Source organism: Oncorhynchus keta, chromosome 35, assembly GCF_023373465.1.
Source record: "Oncorhynchus keta strain PuntledgeMale-10-30-2019 chromosome 35, Oket_V2, whole genome shotgun sequence".
NCBI classification, from domain to species: Eukaryota; Metazoa; Chordata; class Actinopteri; order Salmoniformes; family Salmonidae; genus Oncorhynchus; species Oncorhynchus keta.
The window spans coordinates 23,906,336-23,925,337 of record NC_068455.1 but is presented as its reverse complement, the minus strand read 5'-3'; the positions used below and the strand labels follow the sequence as shown (position 1 = coordinate 23,925,337).

The following is a 19,002-nucleotide window of genomic DNA, read 5'->3' as shown; positions in this document are numbered from 1 at the left end:
GCCCTTGGCTACAGGCTGACCCTAGCCTAAAGACTGTGTATGTGTGTGTGTGTGTGTGGGGGGTTATCTGGATCTCTGTGCAGTTGAGAGAAAGAGAGAGGGCCTGCAGCCCAGCCTCCCTTGGTGAAAGGCGGGCCTGCAGCATTCCACCGCCTGGATTCCACCACCTGCATTCCGCTCTGTGAGGTGGGGCCAAAACACACACATGTACACACACATATACACACACACATGCACACATACACACACACGCAGAGAGCACCACACAAACAAACACACACACTATTCCCATGAATGCATCATACACCAGTGGCGGCTGGTGGGGGGAGCTATAGGAGGACGGGCTCATTGTATTGGCTGGAAGATAATCGATTTTGTATTTTTGTATTTTTTTTATTTCACCTTTATTTAACCAGGTAGGCAAGTTGAGAACAAGTTCTCATTTACAATTGCGACCTGGCCAAGATAAAGCAAAGCAGTTCGACACATACAACGACACAGAGTTACATGGAGTAAAACAAACATACAGTCAATAATACAGGAGAAACAAGTCTATATACAATGTGAGCAAATGAGGTGAGATAAGGGAGGTAAAGGCAAAAAAAGGCCATGGTGGCAAAGGAAATGCAATATAGCAAGTAAACACTGGAATTGTAGATTTGCAGTGGAAGAATGTGCAAAGTAGAAATAAAAATAATGGGGTGCAAAGGAGCAAAATAAATAAATAAATAAAATAAATAAATACAGTAGGGAAAGAGGTGGGCTATGTACAGGTGCAGTAATCTGTGAGCTGCTCTTAAAGCTAGTGAGGGAGATAAGTGTTTCCAGTTTCAGAGATTTTTGTAGTTCGTTCCAGTCATTGGCAGCAGAGAACTGGAAGGAGAAAGAATTGGTTTTGGGGGTGACCAGAGAGATATACCTGCTGGAGCGCGTGCTACAGGTGGGTGATGCTATGGTGACTAGGGAGCTGAGATAAGGGGGGACTTTACCTAGCAGGGTCTTGTAGATGACATGGAGCCAGTGTGTTTGGCGACGAGTATGAAGCGAGGGATAACCAACGAGAGCGTACAGGTCGCAATGGTGGGTAGTATATGGGGCTTTGGTGACAAAACGGATGGCACTGTGATAGACTGCATCCAATTTGTTGAGTAGGGTATTGGAGGCTATTTTGTAAATGACATCGCCGAAGTCGAGGATTGGTAGGATGGTCAGTTTTACAAGGGTATGTTTGGCAGCATGAATGAAGAATGCTTTGTTGCGAAATAGGAAGCCAATTCTAGATTTAACTTTGGATTGGAGATGTTTGATGTGAGTCTGGAAAGAGAGTTTACAGTCTAACCAGACACCTAGGTATTTGTAGTTGTCTACATATTCTAAGTCAGAACCGTCCAGAGTAGTGATGTTGTACAGGCGGGCAGGTGCAGGCAGCGATCGGTTGAAGAGCATGCATTTAGTTTTACTTGTATTTAAGAGCAATTGGAGGCCACGGAAGGAGAGTTGTATGGCATTGAAGCTTGCCTGGAGGGTTGTTAACACTGTCCAAAGAAGGGCCAGAAGTATACAGAATGGTGTCGTCTGCGTAGAGGTGGATCAGAGACTCACCAGCAGCAAGAGCGACATCATTGATGTATACAGAGAAGAGAGTCGGTCCAAGAATTGAACCCTGTGGCACCACCATAGAGACTGACAGAGGTCCGGACCACAGACCCTCCGATTTGACACACTGAACTCTATCAGAGAAGTAGTTGGTGAACCAGGCGAGGCAATCATTTGAGAAACCAAGGCTGTCGAGTCTGCTGATGAGGATGTGGTAATGTGTCTTATCGATGGTGGTTAAGATATCGTTTAGGACCGTGAGAGTGGCTGAGGTGCACCCATGACCAGCTCTGAAACCAGATTGCATAGCAGAGAGGGTATGGTGAGATTCGAAATGGTCGGTAATCTTAGAAAGGCAGGGTAGGATAGATATAGCTCTGTAGCAGTTTGGGTCAAGAGTGTCCCCCCTTTGAAGAGGGGGATGACCGCAGCTGCTTTCCAATCTTTGGGAATCTCAGACGCCTCGAAAGAGAGGTTGAACAGGCTAGTAATAAGGGTGGCAACAATTTCGGCAGATAAATTTAGAAAGAAAGGGTCCAGATTGTCTAGATTGTAGGATGGCTGGGGCGTTAAGCATGTTCCAGTTTAGGTCGCCTAGCAGCACAATCTCTGAAGATAGATGGGGGGCAATCAGTTCACATATGGTGTCCAGAGCATAGCTGCGGGCAGAGGGTGGTCTATAGCAGGCAGCAACGGTGAGAGACTTGTTTTTAGAGAGGTGGATTTTTAAAAGTAGAAGTTCAAATTGTTTGGGTACAGACCTGGATAGTAGAACAGAACTCTGCAGGCTATCTTTGCAGTAGATTGCAACACCACCCCCTTTGGCAGTTCTATCTTGTCCGAAAATGTCTTCCTAAGCCAGGATTCAGACACAGCTAGAACATCCGGGTTGGCAGAGTGTGCTAAAGCAGTGAATAAAACAAACTTAGGGAGGAGGCTTCTAATGTTAACATGCATGAAACCAAAGCTATTACGGTTACAGAAGTCATCAAAAGAGAGTGCCTGGGGAATAGGAGTGGAGCTAGGCACTGCAGGGCCTGGATTTACCTCTACATCACCAGAAGAAAAGAGGAGGAGTAGGATAAAGGTACGGCTAAAAGCAATGAGAATTGGTCGTCTAGAACGTCTGGAATAGAGAGTAAAAGGAGGTTTCTGGGGGCGATAAAATAGCTTCAAGGTATAATGTACAGACAAAGGTATGGTAGGATGTGAATACAGTGGAGGTAAATCTAAGTATTGAGTGATGATGAGAGAGATATTGTCTCTAGAAACATAATTGAAACCAGGAGATGTCATCGCATGTGTTGGTGGTGGAACTAATAGGTTGGATAAGGTATAGTGAGCAGGCCTAGAGGCTCTACAGTGAAATAAGCCAATAAACACTAACCAGAACAGCAATGGACAATAAATATTGACATTAAGGAGAGGCATGCTTAGTCGAGTGATCAAAAGGGTCCTGTGAGTAGTGGGGTTGGTTGGGGTCACGGCGATTCAAACAGCTCGCCGGGCCATCGGTAGCACGCTAGCATAGGATGGAGGTCTGTTTTTAGCCACGTCGTGCGTTTCCGTCGGTAGGATTCGTGGGGTTCCGTGTGGTAGAGGGGATCAATCCAATTCACAAAAAAAATAGATATAGTTATAGAGGCCCAAGAAAGAAAAAAAATGTGTCAGATAAATCTATTCAGATAGCAGCTGATAAGACAGCTAACAATTAGCAGACCGCGGATGGGCGTTCAGGTAACGTCGCGACGGAGGAGCCAGCTGGATAACTCCCTCGGGCAGATAACGTCGGTAGTCCAGTTGTGAAGGCCGGTGGGGCTCCGCGTTGGCAGTAAAACGGGTCCGGATAGGTGATTGTAGCCCAGGAGTGGCTGATGGAACTCTTCAGCTGGCTAGCTCCGGAATAATTGATGTTTGATCCGGGATCGACGTAAGCCGATATTCACACGGATAGCAGCTAGCTAGCTGCGAGATCCAGGTATAAATGTCCAGAGCTTGCGGTTGAAGTCCGGGGACATGGAGAGAAAAATAGGTCCGGTATGTTCCGGTCCGAGCCGCGCCGTACAAAACTGGCGATAGATTTTCGAGCTAAAGGATAGCTGATGACCACAAACCGTGGTTAGCTGAATACTAACAATTAGCCAGTAAAGAAGCTAACTAGCTTCTGGCTAGCTTCTGATTAGCTTCTGGCTAGCTTCTGGCTAGCTTCTGGTTAGCTTCTGGCTAGCTTCTGGTTAGCTTCTATGGAGGATTACAGATTTGAGGTAAATAATACATTATTTTTTAAAATATAAATTGGTGAGGCTGGTTGCAGGAGAGTGTTTTGAAGTTGAGTTTATGGAAAATAAAAAATATATATAAAAAGGTATGAGAAGAAAGTTGTAAATATATATACGGGACACCGTATATATATTATATATATATATATATATATATATACGGGACACGACAAGACGAGGACAAAAGACATCTGACTGCTATGCCATCTTGGTGACACTCAATCGATGGAATGGTATCAAACACATCAAACACATGGAAACCACATGCTTGACTCTGTTCCAGCCATTCCATTCCAGCCATTACAATGAGCCCATCCTCCTATAGCTCCTCCCACCAGCCTCCACTCTCATACATATATGATACGTAGGGAAGGGTGAGACAAAATGCCATTGTCTGTGCAGCACTCCTTTGAGCACTCTGTCTCTTTAATTCATGTATGATTCAGTCATTTCTAATGCATACATTTTTCTGTTTGGAGGCAGAGCTATTTAAAGAGCAGGGGTTGAATACACGGTGAATGTACAGCCAGACTCTTTTTGAAGTTCTCACGGTGCTGCTGCTGATGTGCTGTGAGTCACACATGGACAGGGCAGACGGGGGTGGAGTGTGTGTGTGTGTGTGTGTGTGTGTGTGTGTGTGTGTGTGTGTGTGTGTGTGTGTGTGTGTGTGTGTGTGTGTGTGTGTGTGTGTGTGTGTGTGTGTGTGTGTGTGTGTGTGTGTGTGTGTGTGTGTGTGTGTGTGTGTGTGTGTGTGTGTGTGTGTGTGTGTGTGTGTTGCACTACACAGTAGGAGTCCTTTTCTCACTTGTTCTCTCTCATCACCAGGTTTTCTGCCTCCGTCTCTGAGCTCTACAGGAATCACAAGGCAAAGGCCTGATATCTACTTCCTCTCCTCTCCTGCAGGCTTGGTCAAATGTAAAAAGCCGCAACAGCCTCGGAAACAAAAGCGCCATTCAGCGTGAGTCCGTTGCTTCCCCTCCACACTACTCAATCCTCACACAAAAGTCTTCTGGTTACATGCTATTTGACAAGCACGGGACCATGCTTGAAAAGCCCTGAATCATACCCATTATTCCCTGGCATGGCAGACTATACACCCTTCACGGTTCTTCTTGCTTCCCCCTATTCCTGCATCTCCCCCACCCCTTTCCCTCTTCTTCCACCACTCCTCTCCTTCCATCCCTCCATCCCTGTTCACGTATGCTGGTAGAGTGGGCCAATTCCCACCTCATACCCACCCCTGCCCACAACTCATCCATTTCCATAGGCACATTTTTCATCCCTGAATTGTCACCCCCATCCAGCACCAAGCTTGTCCCTTCCTTTGTCTCCGCTGATCCCCATGTGTCTCCCCACCCACCCCCGGTGGCTAGGAGGCCCCGGAGAGGCTTTTCTGGACAGGTCCCTGTTCTTCCTCTTTTATCTTCTTCTTTTGTGTAGGAAGAGCTCCAACATCTGAAAACAATCAAATCATCTGGGCACAATGCAACTCTTTATGGAGGGGGAAGTGGTGATTCCCAGATGGAGAGGGGGGGATGAGGGAGGAAGGGGGGATCACACAGCTGGGAGAAAAAAATATTTCAATATTCTTGCATAGAGTAAGATGAGGAGTCATGAGTGACTATCAGTCAGTGAGTCCTCCTCTGGGATTGTGGGGAGAGCGGAAATGTCTCCGTGCCAGGTTAGGCACCGGGGGACTTCAATTGAAACCAGTAGCACACCAGCTCATTTTTTGCCATGAGACCCCCATTATTAACCAGATAGTGATATTTTTGCGTGAAAACCCCAAGTTAGACTGTGCTTAAAATGGACCAGCTTCTGAAATTTCAAATTAATCTCGGCAATGTTGGTCAATTTATTTGTCATATTGGCTGTATCGATGTGCCTCTCTCTGTCTCTCTCAGTGTCTTTCTCTTTCTTTCTCTCTCTTTCGCTGCTCTCCGTAACATCCCCATGAGAGTGATAAAGAGTCATCTGTAACTTCCTCTCCAACATGTTCAATAATCCCATTTATATGGTGGGGTCGGATGATTACAGGGAAGCCAAATTAACTGCAGCCTCAGGTTTCAATAAAACTAACATAGGATACAATCACGGAAACTAGTCTGAAACCACTAGAAAAGGCCCATTGTAGGTGAAATGAAAACAAAGAGTCCAAGTATTCATTTCCTATAAGCCCACAGTGCAGTATGTTGCTGAACTAAACTGGAGTTTTTCCAATCTGGTCAAGCACATCTCTCATGTGTCTTCTGAATGGCATTTAAAGTGTTATTATATCCTCATACAGGGGTAAATTACTTATCTCCTTACCCAACATCATCATCATCATGGATGGTCACATAGAAACACATAGTTCACATTCTACCTATTATCCTAGCTGGGGCCATCCATTATAAGCATTTCTCTCGAGCAAGGGCTTCACAGCAATGACCCTCCATTTGAATTTGCACTGTATCTACAAAAGTATGTGGACACCCCTTCAAATTAGTGGATTTGGCTATTTCAGCCACACCCATTGCTGGTGTATAGAATTAAGCACACAACCATGCAATCTCCATAGACAAACATTGGCAATAGAATGGCCTTACTGAAGAGCTCAGTGACTTTCAACGTGGCACTGTCATAGAATGCCACCTTTCCAACAAGTCAGTTCATCACATTTCTGCACTGCTAGAGCTTCCCCGGTCAACTGTAAGTGCTGTTATTGTGAAGTGGAAACGTCTAGGAGCAACAACGGCTCAGCCGTGAAGTGGTAGGCCACACAAGGTCACAGAACGGGACCATCGAGTGCTGAAGCGCGTACAAATCGTCTGCCCTTGGTTGCAACTCTCAATACAGAGTTCCAAACTGCCTCTGGAAGCACCATCAGCACAAGAACTGTTCGTCGGGAGCTTCATGAAATGAGCAGCCACAAACAAGCCTAAGATCACCATGTGCACTCCCAAGTGTAGGCTGGTGGGGTGTAAAGCTCACTGACTCTGGAGCAGTGGAAATGCATTTTCTGGAGTGATGAATCACGCTTCACGATCTGGCAGTTTGACGGATGAATCTGGGAGGAATAATGGTCTGGTGCTGTTTTTCATGGTTTGGGTTAGGCCCCTTAGTTCCAGTGAAGGGAAATCTTAACGCTATAGCTTACAATGATATTGTAGACGATTCCATGCTACCAAATTTGTAGTAACTGTTTGGGGAAGGCCCTTTCCTGTTTCAGCATGACAATGCCCCCGTGCACAAAGTGGTGTCCATACAGAAATGGTTTGTCAAGATCGGTGTGGAAGACTGGTCTGCACAGAGCCCTGACCTCAACCCCATCGAACACCTTTGGGATGAATTGGAACGCAGACTGCAAGCCAGGCCTAATCGCCCAACATCAGTGCCCGACCTCACTAATGCTCTTGTGGCTGAATGGAAGCAAGTCCCCGCAGCAATGTCTTACATCTAGTGGAAAGCCTTCCCAGAAGAGTTATGCTGTAGGAGCAAAGGGGGGAGGGGGGGGACTAACTCCATATTAATGGCCATGATTTTGGAATGAGATGTTAGACGAGCAGGTGTCCATATACTTTTTGTCAGATATTATACATCCTTGTCATGTACTATAATTCCTAAGCATGACACTGTTGACACACTCGACACATCCATTTAACCAGATCCTCTAACTGGCACATTCCTTGGATAAGCACACTCCCATTACCATTAGAGGCTCAACAACAGGTCCAACACATGGACTCATCGTTACATGTCGCTAATAATGTACCTAAAAGGTACCTCAATATTACCATGCAGTGTTGTCTTTCTCTACACTAAACCAGTATAAGTCACGTTCGGTTAAAAAAGTCCCACAGGCAGTCCTACATACAGTTGAAGTTGGAAGTTTACATACACCTTAGCCAAAAACATTTAATAAACTCAGTTTTTCACAATTCCTGACATTTAATCCTAGTAAAAACTCCATGTCTTAGGTCAGTTAGGATCCCCACTTTATTTTAACTATGCGAAATGTCAGAATAATAGCAGAGAGAATGATTTATTTCAGCTTTTATTTATTTCATCACATTCCCAGTGGGTCAGAAGTTTACATACACTCAATTAGTATTTGGTAGCATTGCATTTAAATTGTTTAACTGTCACGCCCTGGTCGAAGTATTTTGTGTTTTTCTTCATGTATTTGGTCAGGCCAGGGTGTGACATGGGTTTTTGTATGTGGTGTGTTGCTTAGTGGGATTGTAGCTTAGTGGGGTGTTCTAGGAGAGTCTATGGCTGTCTGAAGTGGTTCTCAATCAGAGGCAGGTGTTTATCGTTGTCTCTGATTGGGAACCATATTTAGGCAGCCATATTCTTTGGTTGTATTATGGGTGATTGTCCTTAGTGTCTTGATGTCCTTGTGCTGTGTTAGTTGACACAAGTATAGGCTGTTTTCGGTTTTTGTTTCGTTTACTGTTTTTGTAGTGTTTGTGTTTATTCGTGTTTACGTTGTGTGATTAAACATGGATCGCAATATACACGCTGCAGTTTGGTCCGACTCTCCTTCACCACATGAAAACCATGACATTAACTTGGGTCAAACATTTCGGGTAGCCTTCCACAAGCTTCCCACAATAAGTTGGGTGAATTTTGGCCCATTCCTCCTGACAGAGCTGGTGTAACTGAGTCAGGTTTGTAGGCCTCCTTGCTCGCACACACTTCTTCAGTTCTGCCCACACATTTTCTATACGATTGAGGTGAGGGCTTTGTGATGGCCACTCCAATACCTTGTCTTTGTTGTCCTTAAGTCATCTTGCCACAACTTTGGAAGTATGCTTGGGGTCATTGTCCATTTGGAAGAACCATTTGTGACCAAGCTTTAACTTCCTGACTGATGTCTTGAGATGTTGCTTCAATATATCCACATGATCTTCCTGCCTCGTGATGCCATCTATTTTGTGAAGTGCACCAGTCCCTCCTGCAGCAAAGCACCTCCACAACATGATGCTGCCACCCTCTTGCTTCACGGTTGGGATGGTGTTCTCCGGCTTGCAAGCCTCCCCCTTTTTCCTCCAAACATGACGATGGTCATGATGGCCAAACAGTTATTTTTTTGTTTAATCAGACCAGAGGACATTTCTCCAAAAAGTACGATCTTTGTCCCCATGAGCAGTTGCAAACTGTAGTCTTGCTTTTTTATGGCGGTTTTGGAGCAGTGGCTTCTTCCTTGCTGAGCGGACATTCAGGTTATGTCAATATAGGACTCATTTTACTGTGGATATAGATAATTTTGTACCTGTTTCCTCCAGCATCTTCACAAGGTCCTTCGCCGTTGTTCTGGGATTGATTTGCACAATTCGCACCAAAGTACGTTAATCTCTAGGAGACCAAACGCATCTCCTTCCTGAGCGATCTGATGGTTGCGTGGTCCCATGGTGTTTATACTTGCGTACTACTGTTTGTACAGATGAACGTGGTACCTTCAGGTGTTTGGAAATTGCTCCCAAGGATGAACCAGACTTGTGGAGGTCTAAATTGTTTTTCTGAGGTCTTGGCTGATTTATTTTGATTTTCCCATGGTCAAGCAAGGAGGCACTGAGTTTGAAGGTAGGCTTTGAAATATTAGCCTATCAGAAGCTTCTAAAGCCATGACATATTTTCTGGAATTTTCCAAGCTGTTTAAAGTCACAGTCAACTTCGTGTATGTAAACTTCTGACCCACTGGAATTGTGATACAGTGAATTATAAGTGAAATAATCTGTCTGTAAACAATTGTTGAAAAAATGACTTGTGTCATGCACAAAGTAGATGTCCTAACCGACTTGCCAAAACTATAGATTTTTTAACATAAATTTGTGGAGTGGTTGAAAAACGAGTTTAAATGGTTGAAAAACGAGTTTTAATGACTCCAACCTAAGTGTATGTAAACTTCCGACTTCAACTGTACATAGGCAGTAGTAAAACATGCCTGAAGGCTTTGTACTTCCTCTCCTTGACAGCTACACCTTTTCCGCCAGCCACAGAGCAATTAACATGCCTGGCTGCCACAGGCTTCCGAGGCCGGGCCCGCACTAATCATAGGTATGCATTGTTGTGTTCAGCTCGCAACCCTTTAAACAGCACCTCTTGTTTAAAGCCCCTCCTCTCTGTTGAGTTGGGCACAGGCCAAGCCCTTAGACTAGGCTAGTACATTGTCTGGTTAGATGGCGAACTGAAGGGGAGATCTCCAGATTTAAGAATGGGATGAGGGGAACGGAGTTGCTCCCCCACAGGTATGCTATTGGGAAACAGGAATCAACAACATCAACAGGAACATAAAGGGAACCAATCCGTGTGGCTTAAATCAAATAAACAAGAGAGCGAGGGACACAATGTAGATAAAAAGGCAGAGGATCCTTAGATTAGTGTCTTTAGGAGTTGTTGTTTACCTTACTGTCTATGGGCTCTAAGAGGTCTCTCAGACTGAATGTCTGATGATGTACACACACATCCTGTTCTCTCCATAATGTTCATACAAAGAGGGACCTTCACTTCCCTTCACTTGTGACCGGAGGTTGACTGTCTACTCTAGATCACTCTGCTGCTTACGCTAGTGATCACCTGAGTTTGAGGCCGTCACCTGATTGTGGTCATGCATGAGAGCTAGAAACCGGTGCTGCTTTGAATAGAACGCAGCTTAGTTTGGATGTTTCACCTTGAGCAACTTCATCTTCCTTCAGTAGATATGCTGTGTCGCTAAGCTGTGTTTTTCAATGTGTGCCTTGCTTTACACCATCCTGACTTTCATAACTCACTTTTCTGGGGAATGTTTTCAATGTTGGTGTGCATTCTTGCTGTATGTGAGTGAGTTACTTAATCTACTGCATCTATGATATGTGTTTATAAAATATTATGAGTCGTTGCTCCCTTAAAACTTGAGTAGGTAACCCTGCTCTAGATTTAATCTTCAGGTATTGAGGTCACCATTGAAAATGGTATTGATTTATTATGTTATTTATCTCCTTTAACGGGTGACCCTGATTGCTCTATGTGAGGGAAGTAGCGCAATGAGGCTTTTCCCTTTGAGTTAAACATCCTGTTGCCCTTGTGCTCTGTACACTGTGTTGTGTGTGAACAACACAGGAAATGCATTAGGCCATCCATATTTGTGAGATGAGAAAACAAACTGACTTCCTGAACTCTGAATAGTCCTCCAAAGAATAGAGGCAATGCTAGTGGAAAAATGCAAAGATTGTCATTGTTTTACTGCTCAAATGAAACAAGGGACACTTTATTTGAGCTTGTGGACCTAAGCCTAAACATGAGGACACTCAATTATGTTAAAGGAGGGGTGAAAAGTGTACTACTGTAAACTACTTTTCAAATTTAATTAATTTTATAGACCCATTGCCACAATGGTCTGTTTGGTGACATCAACATGCTTATAAGACTGCAAATAGCATGGTAATTGAGTCTGAACCATATTGATTTTTTTGTAAATACATTTAAAATAACTTTGTTCTAAGAATATCAGCAGTAATTTTTTGTTGTTGTCCTAAGGTTAATGTCAGGTATAAGGTTAGCAGTGTGGTTAAATTTAGGGTTAGGTTTAAAATCTAACTTTAAGAAGAGAAATTGTAGAAATAGGCGGGATTTAGCCAAAAGTATGACTTTGTGGCTGTGGTAACTCGTGACGACTACAGTTTGTGCCACAGCCTTAAATATCAGCTGTATAAAACAAGCTGTATGGGAGCCAGTGAAATACAAAGAAACTTCTCACACAACATACTGTCACTATGACAACCGGGCAGAATCATTTGGCCCGATTTCTCGCTATTCCAGACAGCCCAGAAATCCAATAGCGTTAAAGTCTCATATAACCACCCCATTGGTTTCTCATGGCATATGACATCTCACAGGAGTGAATAAGATTAATGCATATCATATGAATTTGGGGTTAAATTGTCAATTGGTATTGCTTTTGTTTTCTGGCTGTCTGGATGTCGCAAAATAAAAATGTCCAATGGTTGTTTGCAGAATGCCAATGTAATAATAGCACGATATACTACATTCACTATCTTTTGGAGAAACATGTAGTTAGAAAAATACAATAATCATAATAAAGTTAAAGATCTGTGAACATGAGTGGGTTGTGTTTTTCAAAGGTTTACTTACACTTTCTGGGCAATGTAATTTTAAAAATAAATAATATTATTATTTAATAATAATATATTGTTGTCTATTAGTATCGCCTTTTGCATCCAAGAAGACGGTCAAAACGGATATTCTGTCCCGAAGCAAATATATTGAAGATTACTCATTTACCCGGCCGGATCAAAAAGTCACTGCAGATACAATATACTTTTCAGGATTATTTTTAACACTTTCCATCATGGTGATGTCAACATGAAACAATCATTTTCTGGAATCCAAACAAATTACATTCATCATCATTCACATATCTGGCCTCAGACCTACTCTTGAGATCAAGCCTACAGCCAATGAATGAGAAAACGATTGAAGAATACAGCTGTAGCCTTCGTTCTCTATTATTTGAAATCATGAAGTGGAATCTGATGTAATTCCACGTGCTGCCCCATGTATTCGGCTCATATGTCTATACAATCTCCTCCATTTTATAGCACTAGTCTTCCAGTATGAAAGCAGTTGTTTTCTGTGACGCCAAAGGCGCGAAATGCAACCAACACCAACATAATCTACACATGATAGTTTATTGATGGTGGTATCACACACACAATCCTTCTCACAGATTATCTTTTATTTTTCGTGCTATCACACATACGCTTCCTTTTTTCTGTATCGCTCCGTGACTGAAGGGAAACTTCTGTTGGGAAGTGCAGGGACTACTTTAGGTCAATTTTGGATATAAATAATCCGAATATATGCCTAATGACACGGGCATAATTTATCAAATGTTTCTCACATGGTTAGAGTTGATGTAAGCAATATAATTTATAGTTGAGAATCCTTTGACATATCATATGTATTTTTTGCAGCCATGCGGAAGGATTTCATTGTAGAATTGGTGGTCGACGCTTCCGCCCAGTTTTCCGATGTTCATTGCTCGAGTTGAAAATGGAGTTCGATTAAAACAGATGTCCAACAACTTCTTCGGGAAAATGTAACTCACTGTATTTGCTTTTGTATGTCAATTTCTTAATATAAATTATGTTGTACATTTTTCTAGCTGTGGAGGCTATAATTCAACGTACACCGACACATTGACGGACCAACCAGCGCTTTTTAAGTGTTGTCCTGGACCTGAAGTTGGAGAGGGGAATGCTCGATAACTAGCCACTAATAACGTGCCAAATGTCGGTTTTATTTTGTACACTTTTTAGCATCTGAACGCATTGGATTTCGTTTTACCGAAGAGGATGACGAAGATGTGCATTTTGTTGAGGTTGGATTTTACTTCCAGGGAAAATAAAATTAATAATCGGTTGTCACTCCTCGCAATTGAGTTACAAAATTAGCTAGGCTACTTGGTTTTCCTAAAAGAGCTCAGTTATGCATGCACCATTGTAAGACAATTAACTTTTATACAATATCTAGTGATTTTATGCGAAAGAAAATGGTGATATTTGCGGTTTATTTCCCCGCCGTCACTGCGTCCTCGATGCTATTGCCAGGATTTGGATCCCCGTGAGAAAAAATGAGCGAAGATTCAACAAATCCAAACGAGTGAGTACATTTTTATCCCACATTCTAGAACGCGATGATAATTCTGCCTTCATGTATCGAATCGTCACTGCAACGATTTGCACGATTCTAAATTTATCTGTTCCACATGATCCTTGGTTCTACAAATACAATTTTGAGAACTCATATTTTAACGAGGTTACTATTGAAGTAATACATATACATCCATTTATTTTGTTTGGTTTGTTTTCCATGATCACAACAACGTGTTTTGGGACTTGATGCAATAGAAATAAAACCGTCTGCAACGGCAGATGCTAAATGTACTTTTGACGACTGTATAGAAAATGGATGCAATATATATATGATAGTTGTTTCATCAAGACTGTCTTTGAAAAATACCTTATGATTGGGCTGCAATTGGATAATATCTATTGATATTTCAGATTGTATGTGTGACTAAATCGTAATTTATTACAATCACTGTGGCTAGATGTTGTTGTGTTTAAGCGTATGATTTAAGATTTATATGCTTACTGTACCTACTCTAAAATTATATTGTCATAAGAATCAATATTATACAATAGTGTTTTCTTGACATTTGATAGCAGGTTACTCTGTTAGTTAATGTAGAGGTTTTAAAAATGTATATTCTCTCGGATATTTTTATTTTTTTCAATGGAAATGTGGCTGTAAACTGGTTGCTGCAAAAGTAGAAGACGCCATATTTTTTTCTCAATAGCACTCATTTGCATATCACAATCTCCATTCATAATTTTTTTTTTAAATGGACGATTTGCTTTCCAAATGTGACTGGGCTACGCCCGGAAAGCAACATTTATGTGAATTGACATATGGTCCTTTGTGTCGCTGTAAATCCGTATTGTTTTTTGATCTCTTGCGTTGCTTGTTGACAGTCAGTGAGAAATATCTGCTCGGGAGGTGCTGCGATCACGTGACCCCTTCCATTCATAAAGAGTACCTGGGTGCCCATTCACAGTAGGCTGTACAGTACAGTGTCTCGCAACTCACTGGCGATCACACAATGATTTGGGATGAGCTTAATCTGGATGTAGACATGACAGACATCCATTCATTTGAAAACAAATAAATCATGCAAGGATGATTTGCTCTTATCGCATTCTTCTGATGCTCTCAACTGGCATCCATATTTTTTTATTTATTCTAGATGGTTGAAATCTGTTCCTATGCTGACATTTCCATCGTTTATGTGTCTGAAAGACACCCATGCTCGTACACAACAGGTTGATTGATTTAAAGTGGGGGGAAAATAACTCTGTCCTTGAACTAGGCAATGTAGGCATATTGTTGTTTCATATTCAATATATTACATAAGCAAGGACCATGATGTATGGTGCTTTGCGTTTGTTCTTCCTAGTGACTGCAGCAGCACAACACATAAGATGGCCAACATATGATGCAATTGAAGATCAAGGAAGATGGTGGGAAAAGAACAGTAAGCCCCACCTGATCCATTTTTATATTCATGCTGGCTGGAATTTACGTTCAGTCCAGCAGCTGTTGTACATAATGTACGCCTCTGATGACAAAGAACACACAAAAAAGCAATATGTTTTTAATGTCACTGGATGCCATTTTGACACATTTGAGCTACACTATTGTATCAAATACTAAGTTTTATCAGGTTTTGTACTTGTAAAGCATATGACAGAGCCATTGCAATGTGTATCTTCCAGTTTCTCCTCACAACAGCATTAAAGTTAACCATGTCAATGAGTAGCCAAGGACAATCATTAAACTACACACTTATATATATATATATATATATATATATATATATATATATTACTTATTGTTGTGAGTCGTGTGTGAATACAATGGGATGCTCAGTAGGTTACATTGTCGTCTTGTTGGGAGTTTCTGGACACTTCTCTGTTTGCATCACAAGCATAGTAATATATCATTCATTACAGCTTGTTGCTTCATCAAATTATCATAAAGCTGTGTGATGAATAAAATGTGGTTGAATGTGTATGCTACTCACTCACACGCAAAGATCCACTCGTACAGGTTATTAAAAGATTTTTTGCTGTGAACGTGAAATGCATACCACCATGTTAAATATCCAGTCTGCATGATACACTGAAAAGAGGAAGGGCTAGGCCTAACATGGCCTACTGTGTGTGTGTGGTCGAAGAAGGTAGCGTAGTCCTCCAAAAATAATCACACAGAGAAAGTAGAAGAACCAGGGTGTGTCTGTCTTGGACTATAGGAGACATATCCTTACGAGGGAGCTTAGAAGTAGTCTTTAATAAGGTTCTTCTGCCATCCAGGGATTTGAGCTATGACATGCATAGTAAACAAGGGTGGGCTAATAAAGCCCAAAATGATAACGAAATAGCAAAATCAGACATGCTGTTAGCTAAATACAAATACAAACAAATTGCAAAGAATGGCAAATTCAGCTGATAAAGTTATACAAGCATAGGTAGTAGCTACCGAATGTCATTTTCAGTGAGTGTGGACATTTTACAAGTGAAAGTGGGTGAGAGAAACTGCAAATGAATGAATAAAGTTGTGATGCATGCTTTCCTGAAGGAAGAGCAGCAAGTGTACGGAGCAGAGGGGAGGGACAAAATGTGCTAGTAAGAAGCACAGGGAAATAATGACATATTTTATGTCTGGCATTGGTAAGGTCATTAATAAATAAGTAGGGTTAGCCTAATGGTTTTGGATTGATGTTCTGTTTTCTGTTTAGCCTAGTTTGCCAGTCAGGTGATTTCTCTTGGACTCCTCTTCTTCCTATCTGTGTGATTGATTTGACAGCTCAGCATTTCTGTCAATGTGGGCTGTCACGATCTTATCACCTGGGGGCCTGTTCTGCCCCTCGCGCCATTCCTCTGACAGGCTTCTCCCAAAAGAATTCCCTCAAACAATAACTGATTGAATGTGAGTATTGTGCCTAGCATAGCTTCTTCAGCTGTTTGGCTAGTCGTTTATGGTGGTGGTAATTGCTCAAGTTATGTGCTGTGGAACTCTGAAATAATGTTTAGTAGGCTACGTTTTGTTAATCTCTTTAGGCTAGTGTTTCGGGTGATGCAGTCTAATGGGGGGAAATGAATAGCCTACATAACACAAGTGGTGCTTTTCCATCAAGACTTACCCCCACATCAGTGGGCAGTGGGCAGCCAGTGTTTTACCCCCACATCAGTGGGCAGCCAGTGTTTTAGGGCGGCGGGTAGCCTAGCGGTTATTGTTGGGCTTATGGCTTACACACTCCTCCTAGGCCTGAGTTTCAAATACCAATTGGTGTGTAGGCTTGGGCGGTATCCAGATTTTCCAGATTTTCACACCATCCTGGGATTTACGGTATTACTGGTATAGCACACAAGGGGGTGCTAAAAGTGCCCATTGAACCTCTACAAAAAAGTAAGTCGCTCCAGATAAGAGTGTCTGTTACATTGCTAAAATGCCTTTAGCTAAATTCTAACGAGCGAAAACTAACAAACTAATTGAAAAGATGAGCAAATCCAGCTCATAAAGTTATACAAGCATAGCGAGTAGCTACCGAATGTCATTTACAGTGAGTGTGGACATTTTACAAGTGAATGAGAGAAGTTGTGCGAATGAACAAAGTTGTGATGCATGCTTTTCTGAAGGAAGAGCACTGAGCAGAAGACAGAAGAACGTAGGAAGGGGGGAAAAACGCTAGTAGGAAGCACAGGCAGCTGTACAGAACTTTGACTTCTCGAACACGGCAGAAAGACGTTATCAGATATCTGATGGCAAAAATGTAGTAGTGAATTGTGTACAAGTGTAATTTACTTCATTGCCTCGTGTGCCGCACCGCACAACAGACATTCCGATATACAGTACCAGTCAAAAGGTTGGACACCTACTCATTCAAGGGTTTTTCTTTATTTTTTACTATTTTCTACATTGTAGAATAATAGTGAAGACATCAAAACTATGAAATAACATATATGGAATCATGTAGTAACCGAAAAAGTGTTCTATCAAAATATATTTGAGATTCTTCAATGTAGCCACCCTTCGCCTTGACAGCTTTGAACACTTTGGCATTCTCTCAACCAGCTTCATGAGGTAGTCACCTGGGATGCATTTCAATTAACAGGAGTGCCTTGTTAAAAGTTTGTGGAATTTCTTTCCTTAATGCTTTTGAGCCAATCAGTTTTGTTGTAATAAGGTAGGGGTGTTATATAGAAAATAGCTCTAAAGAAACCACTACTAAAGGACACCAATGAGAAGAAGAGACTTGCTTGGGCCAAGAAACACAGGCAATGTACATTAGACCGGTGGAAATTTGTCCTTTGGTCTGATGAGTCCAAATTTAAGATTTTTGGTTCCAACCGCCGTGTCTTTGTTAGACGCAGAGTAGGTGAACGGATGATATCTGCACGTGTGGTTCCCACCGTGAAGCATGGAGGAGGAGGTGTGATGGTTTGGGAGTGCTTTGACTGTAAAACTGTTGCTTTTATTTAGAATTCAATGCCTGGCTACCACAGCATTCAGTGGCGATACTCCATCCCATCTGGTTGGCACTTAGTGAGATTATCATTTGTTTTTCATCAGGACAATGACCCAACACATCTCCAGGCTGTGTAAGGGCTATTTGAACAAGGAGAGATGGAGAGCTGCATCAGATGACCTGGCATGCACAATGACCCAACCTCAACAAATTTGAAATGGTTTGGGATGAGTTGGACCCCAGAGTGATTGAAAAGTAGCCAACAACTGCTCAGCATATGTGGGAACTCCTTCAAGATTGTTGGAAAAGCATTCCTCATGAAACTGGTTGAGAGAATGACAAGCATGTGGAAAGCTGTCATCAAGGCAAAGGGTGGCTACTTTTGAAGAATATAAAATATATTTTGTTTTGTAACACTTTTTTGGTTCAACATGATTCCATATTTGTTATTTCGTTGTTTTGATGTATTTTATTCTACAATGTAGAAAATAGTCAAAATAAAGACCCTTGAATGATTAGGTGTCCAAACTTCTGACTTGTACTCTATATACAACTTTTGTATTTTATGTACATAGAATGCTTTCTCCCGTTGTGCTCTTTACAACGAACACGTGTCTGGCTCAACTGTTTTGGGGAACTAGGGTAAGCTTCATAATGTGACTGAAGGGAAGAAAGCAATATGCTTAATCTCTCAATGTATTGCACAAGTTGACTGCTGGTATTAACTTCCAAAGTAGCAACCAATTTTCCAATTTATGGAAACTACAAATAGTTTTGATGTTATTGGAAAACCATCTTGTGGCATTTCCTAAATACCCCGGTATACGGCATATACGGTGTTCCGCCCAAGCCTAGTGTGAAGTGGGTAGTCAAAGGATTTAGAGGTCCTCAGAGTTGTCTGTAGTTTTGCTTCTGTATTATTTTGGGGAATTAGCCTTTCGATAGTTTCTGGCCACTGCTCTGTATTGATTGAATTGGAACTTGTCATTTGTGCAACTAAAATGTACGAAGGAAGTTTTGGTCTTACATAGGCTAACATCCTGACTTTGGATT

At 42.0% G+C, this 19,002-nt stretch overlaps 1 protein-coding gene across 6 annotated transcripts in view; it reads left to right on the top strand.

Moving 5' to 3' along the window:
• The first annotated feature begins 12,723 nt into the window (after positions 1-12,723).
• The window catches only part of LOC118368159 (sprouty-related, EVH1 domain-containing protein 1-like), a 76,828-nt gene continuing 70,549 nt past the window's right edge, over positions 12,724-19,002 (top strand). Inside the window, exons 1-3 of one of the 6 annotated variants that reach the window (XM_035751984.2) lie at positions 12,728-12,957; positions 13,178-13,239; positions 13,469-13,520. In XM_035751984.2, coding sequence (XP_035607877.1) covers positions 13,492-13,520 — 29 coding nt within the window. In that variant the 5' untranslated portion in view covers positions 12,728-12,957; positions 13,178-13,239; positions 13,469-13,491. Of the gene's footprint in view, positions 13,521-14,877; positions 14,956-19,002 lie in introns of all 6 variants that reach the window. The other 5 variants (XM_035751985.2, XM_052496710.1, XM_052496709.1 and 2 more) reach the window with 5 other exon arrangements.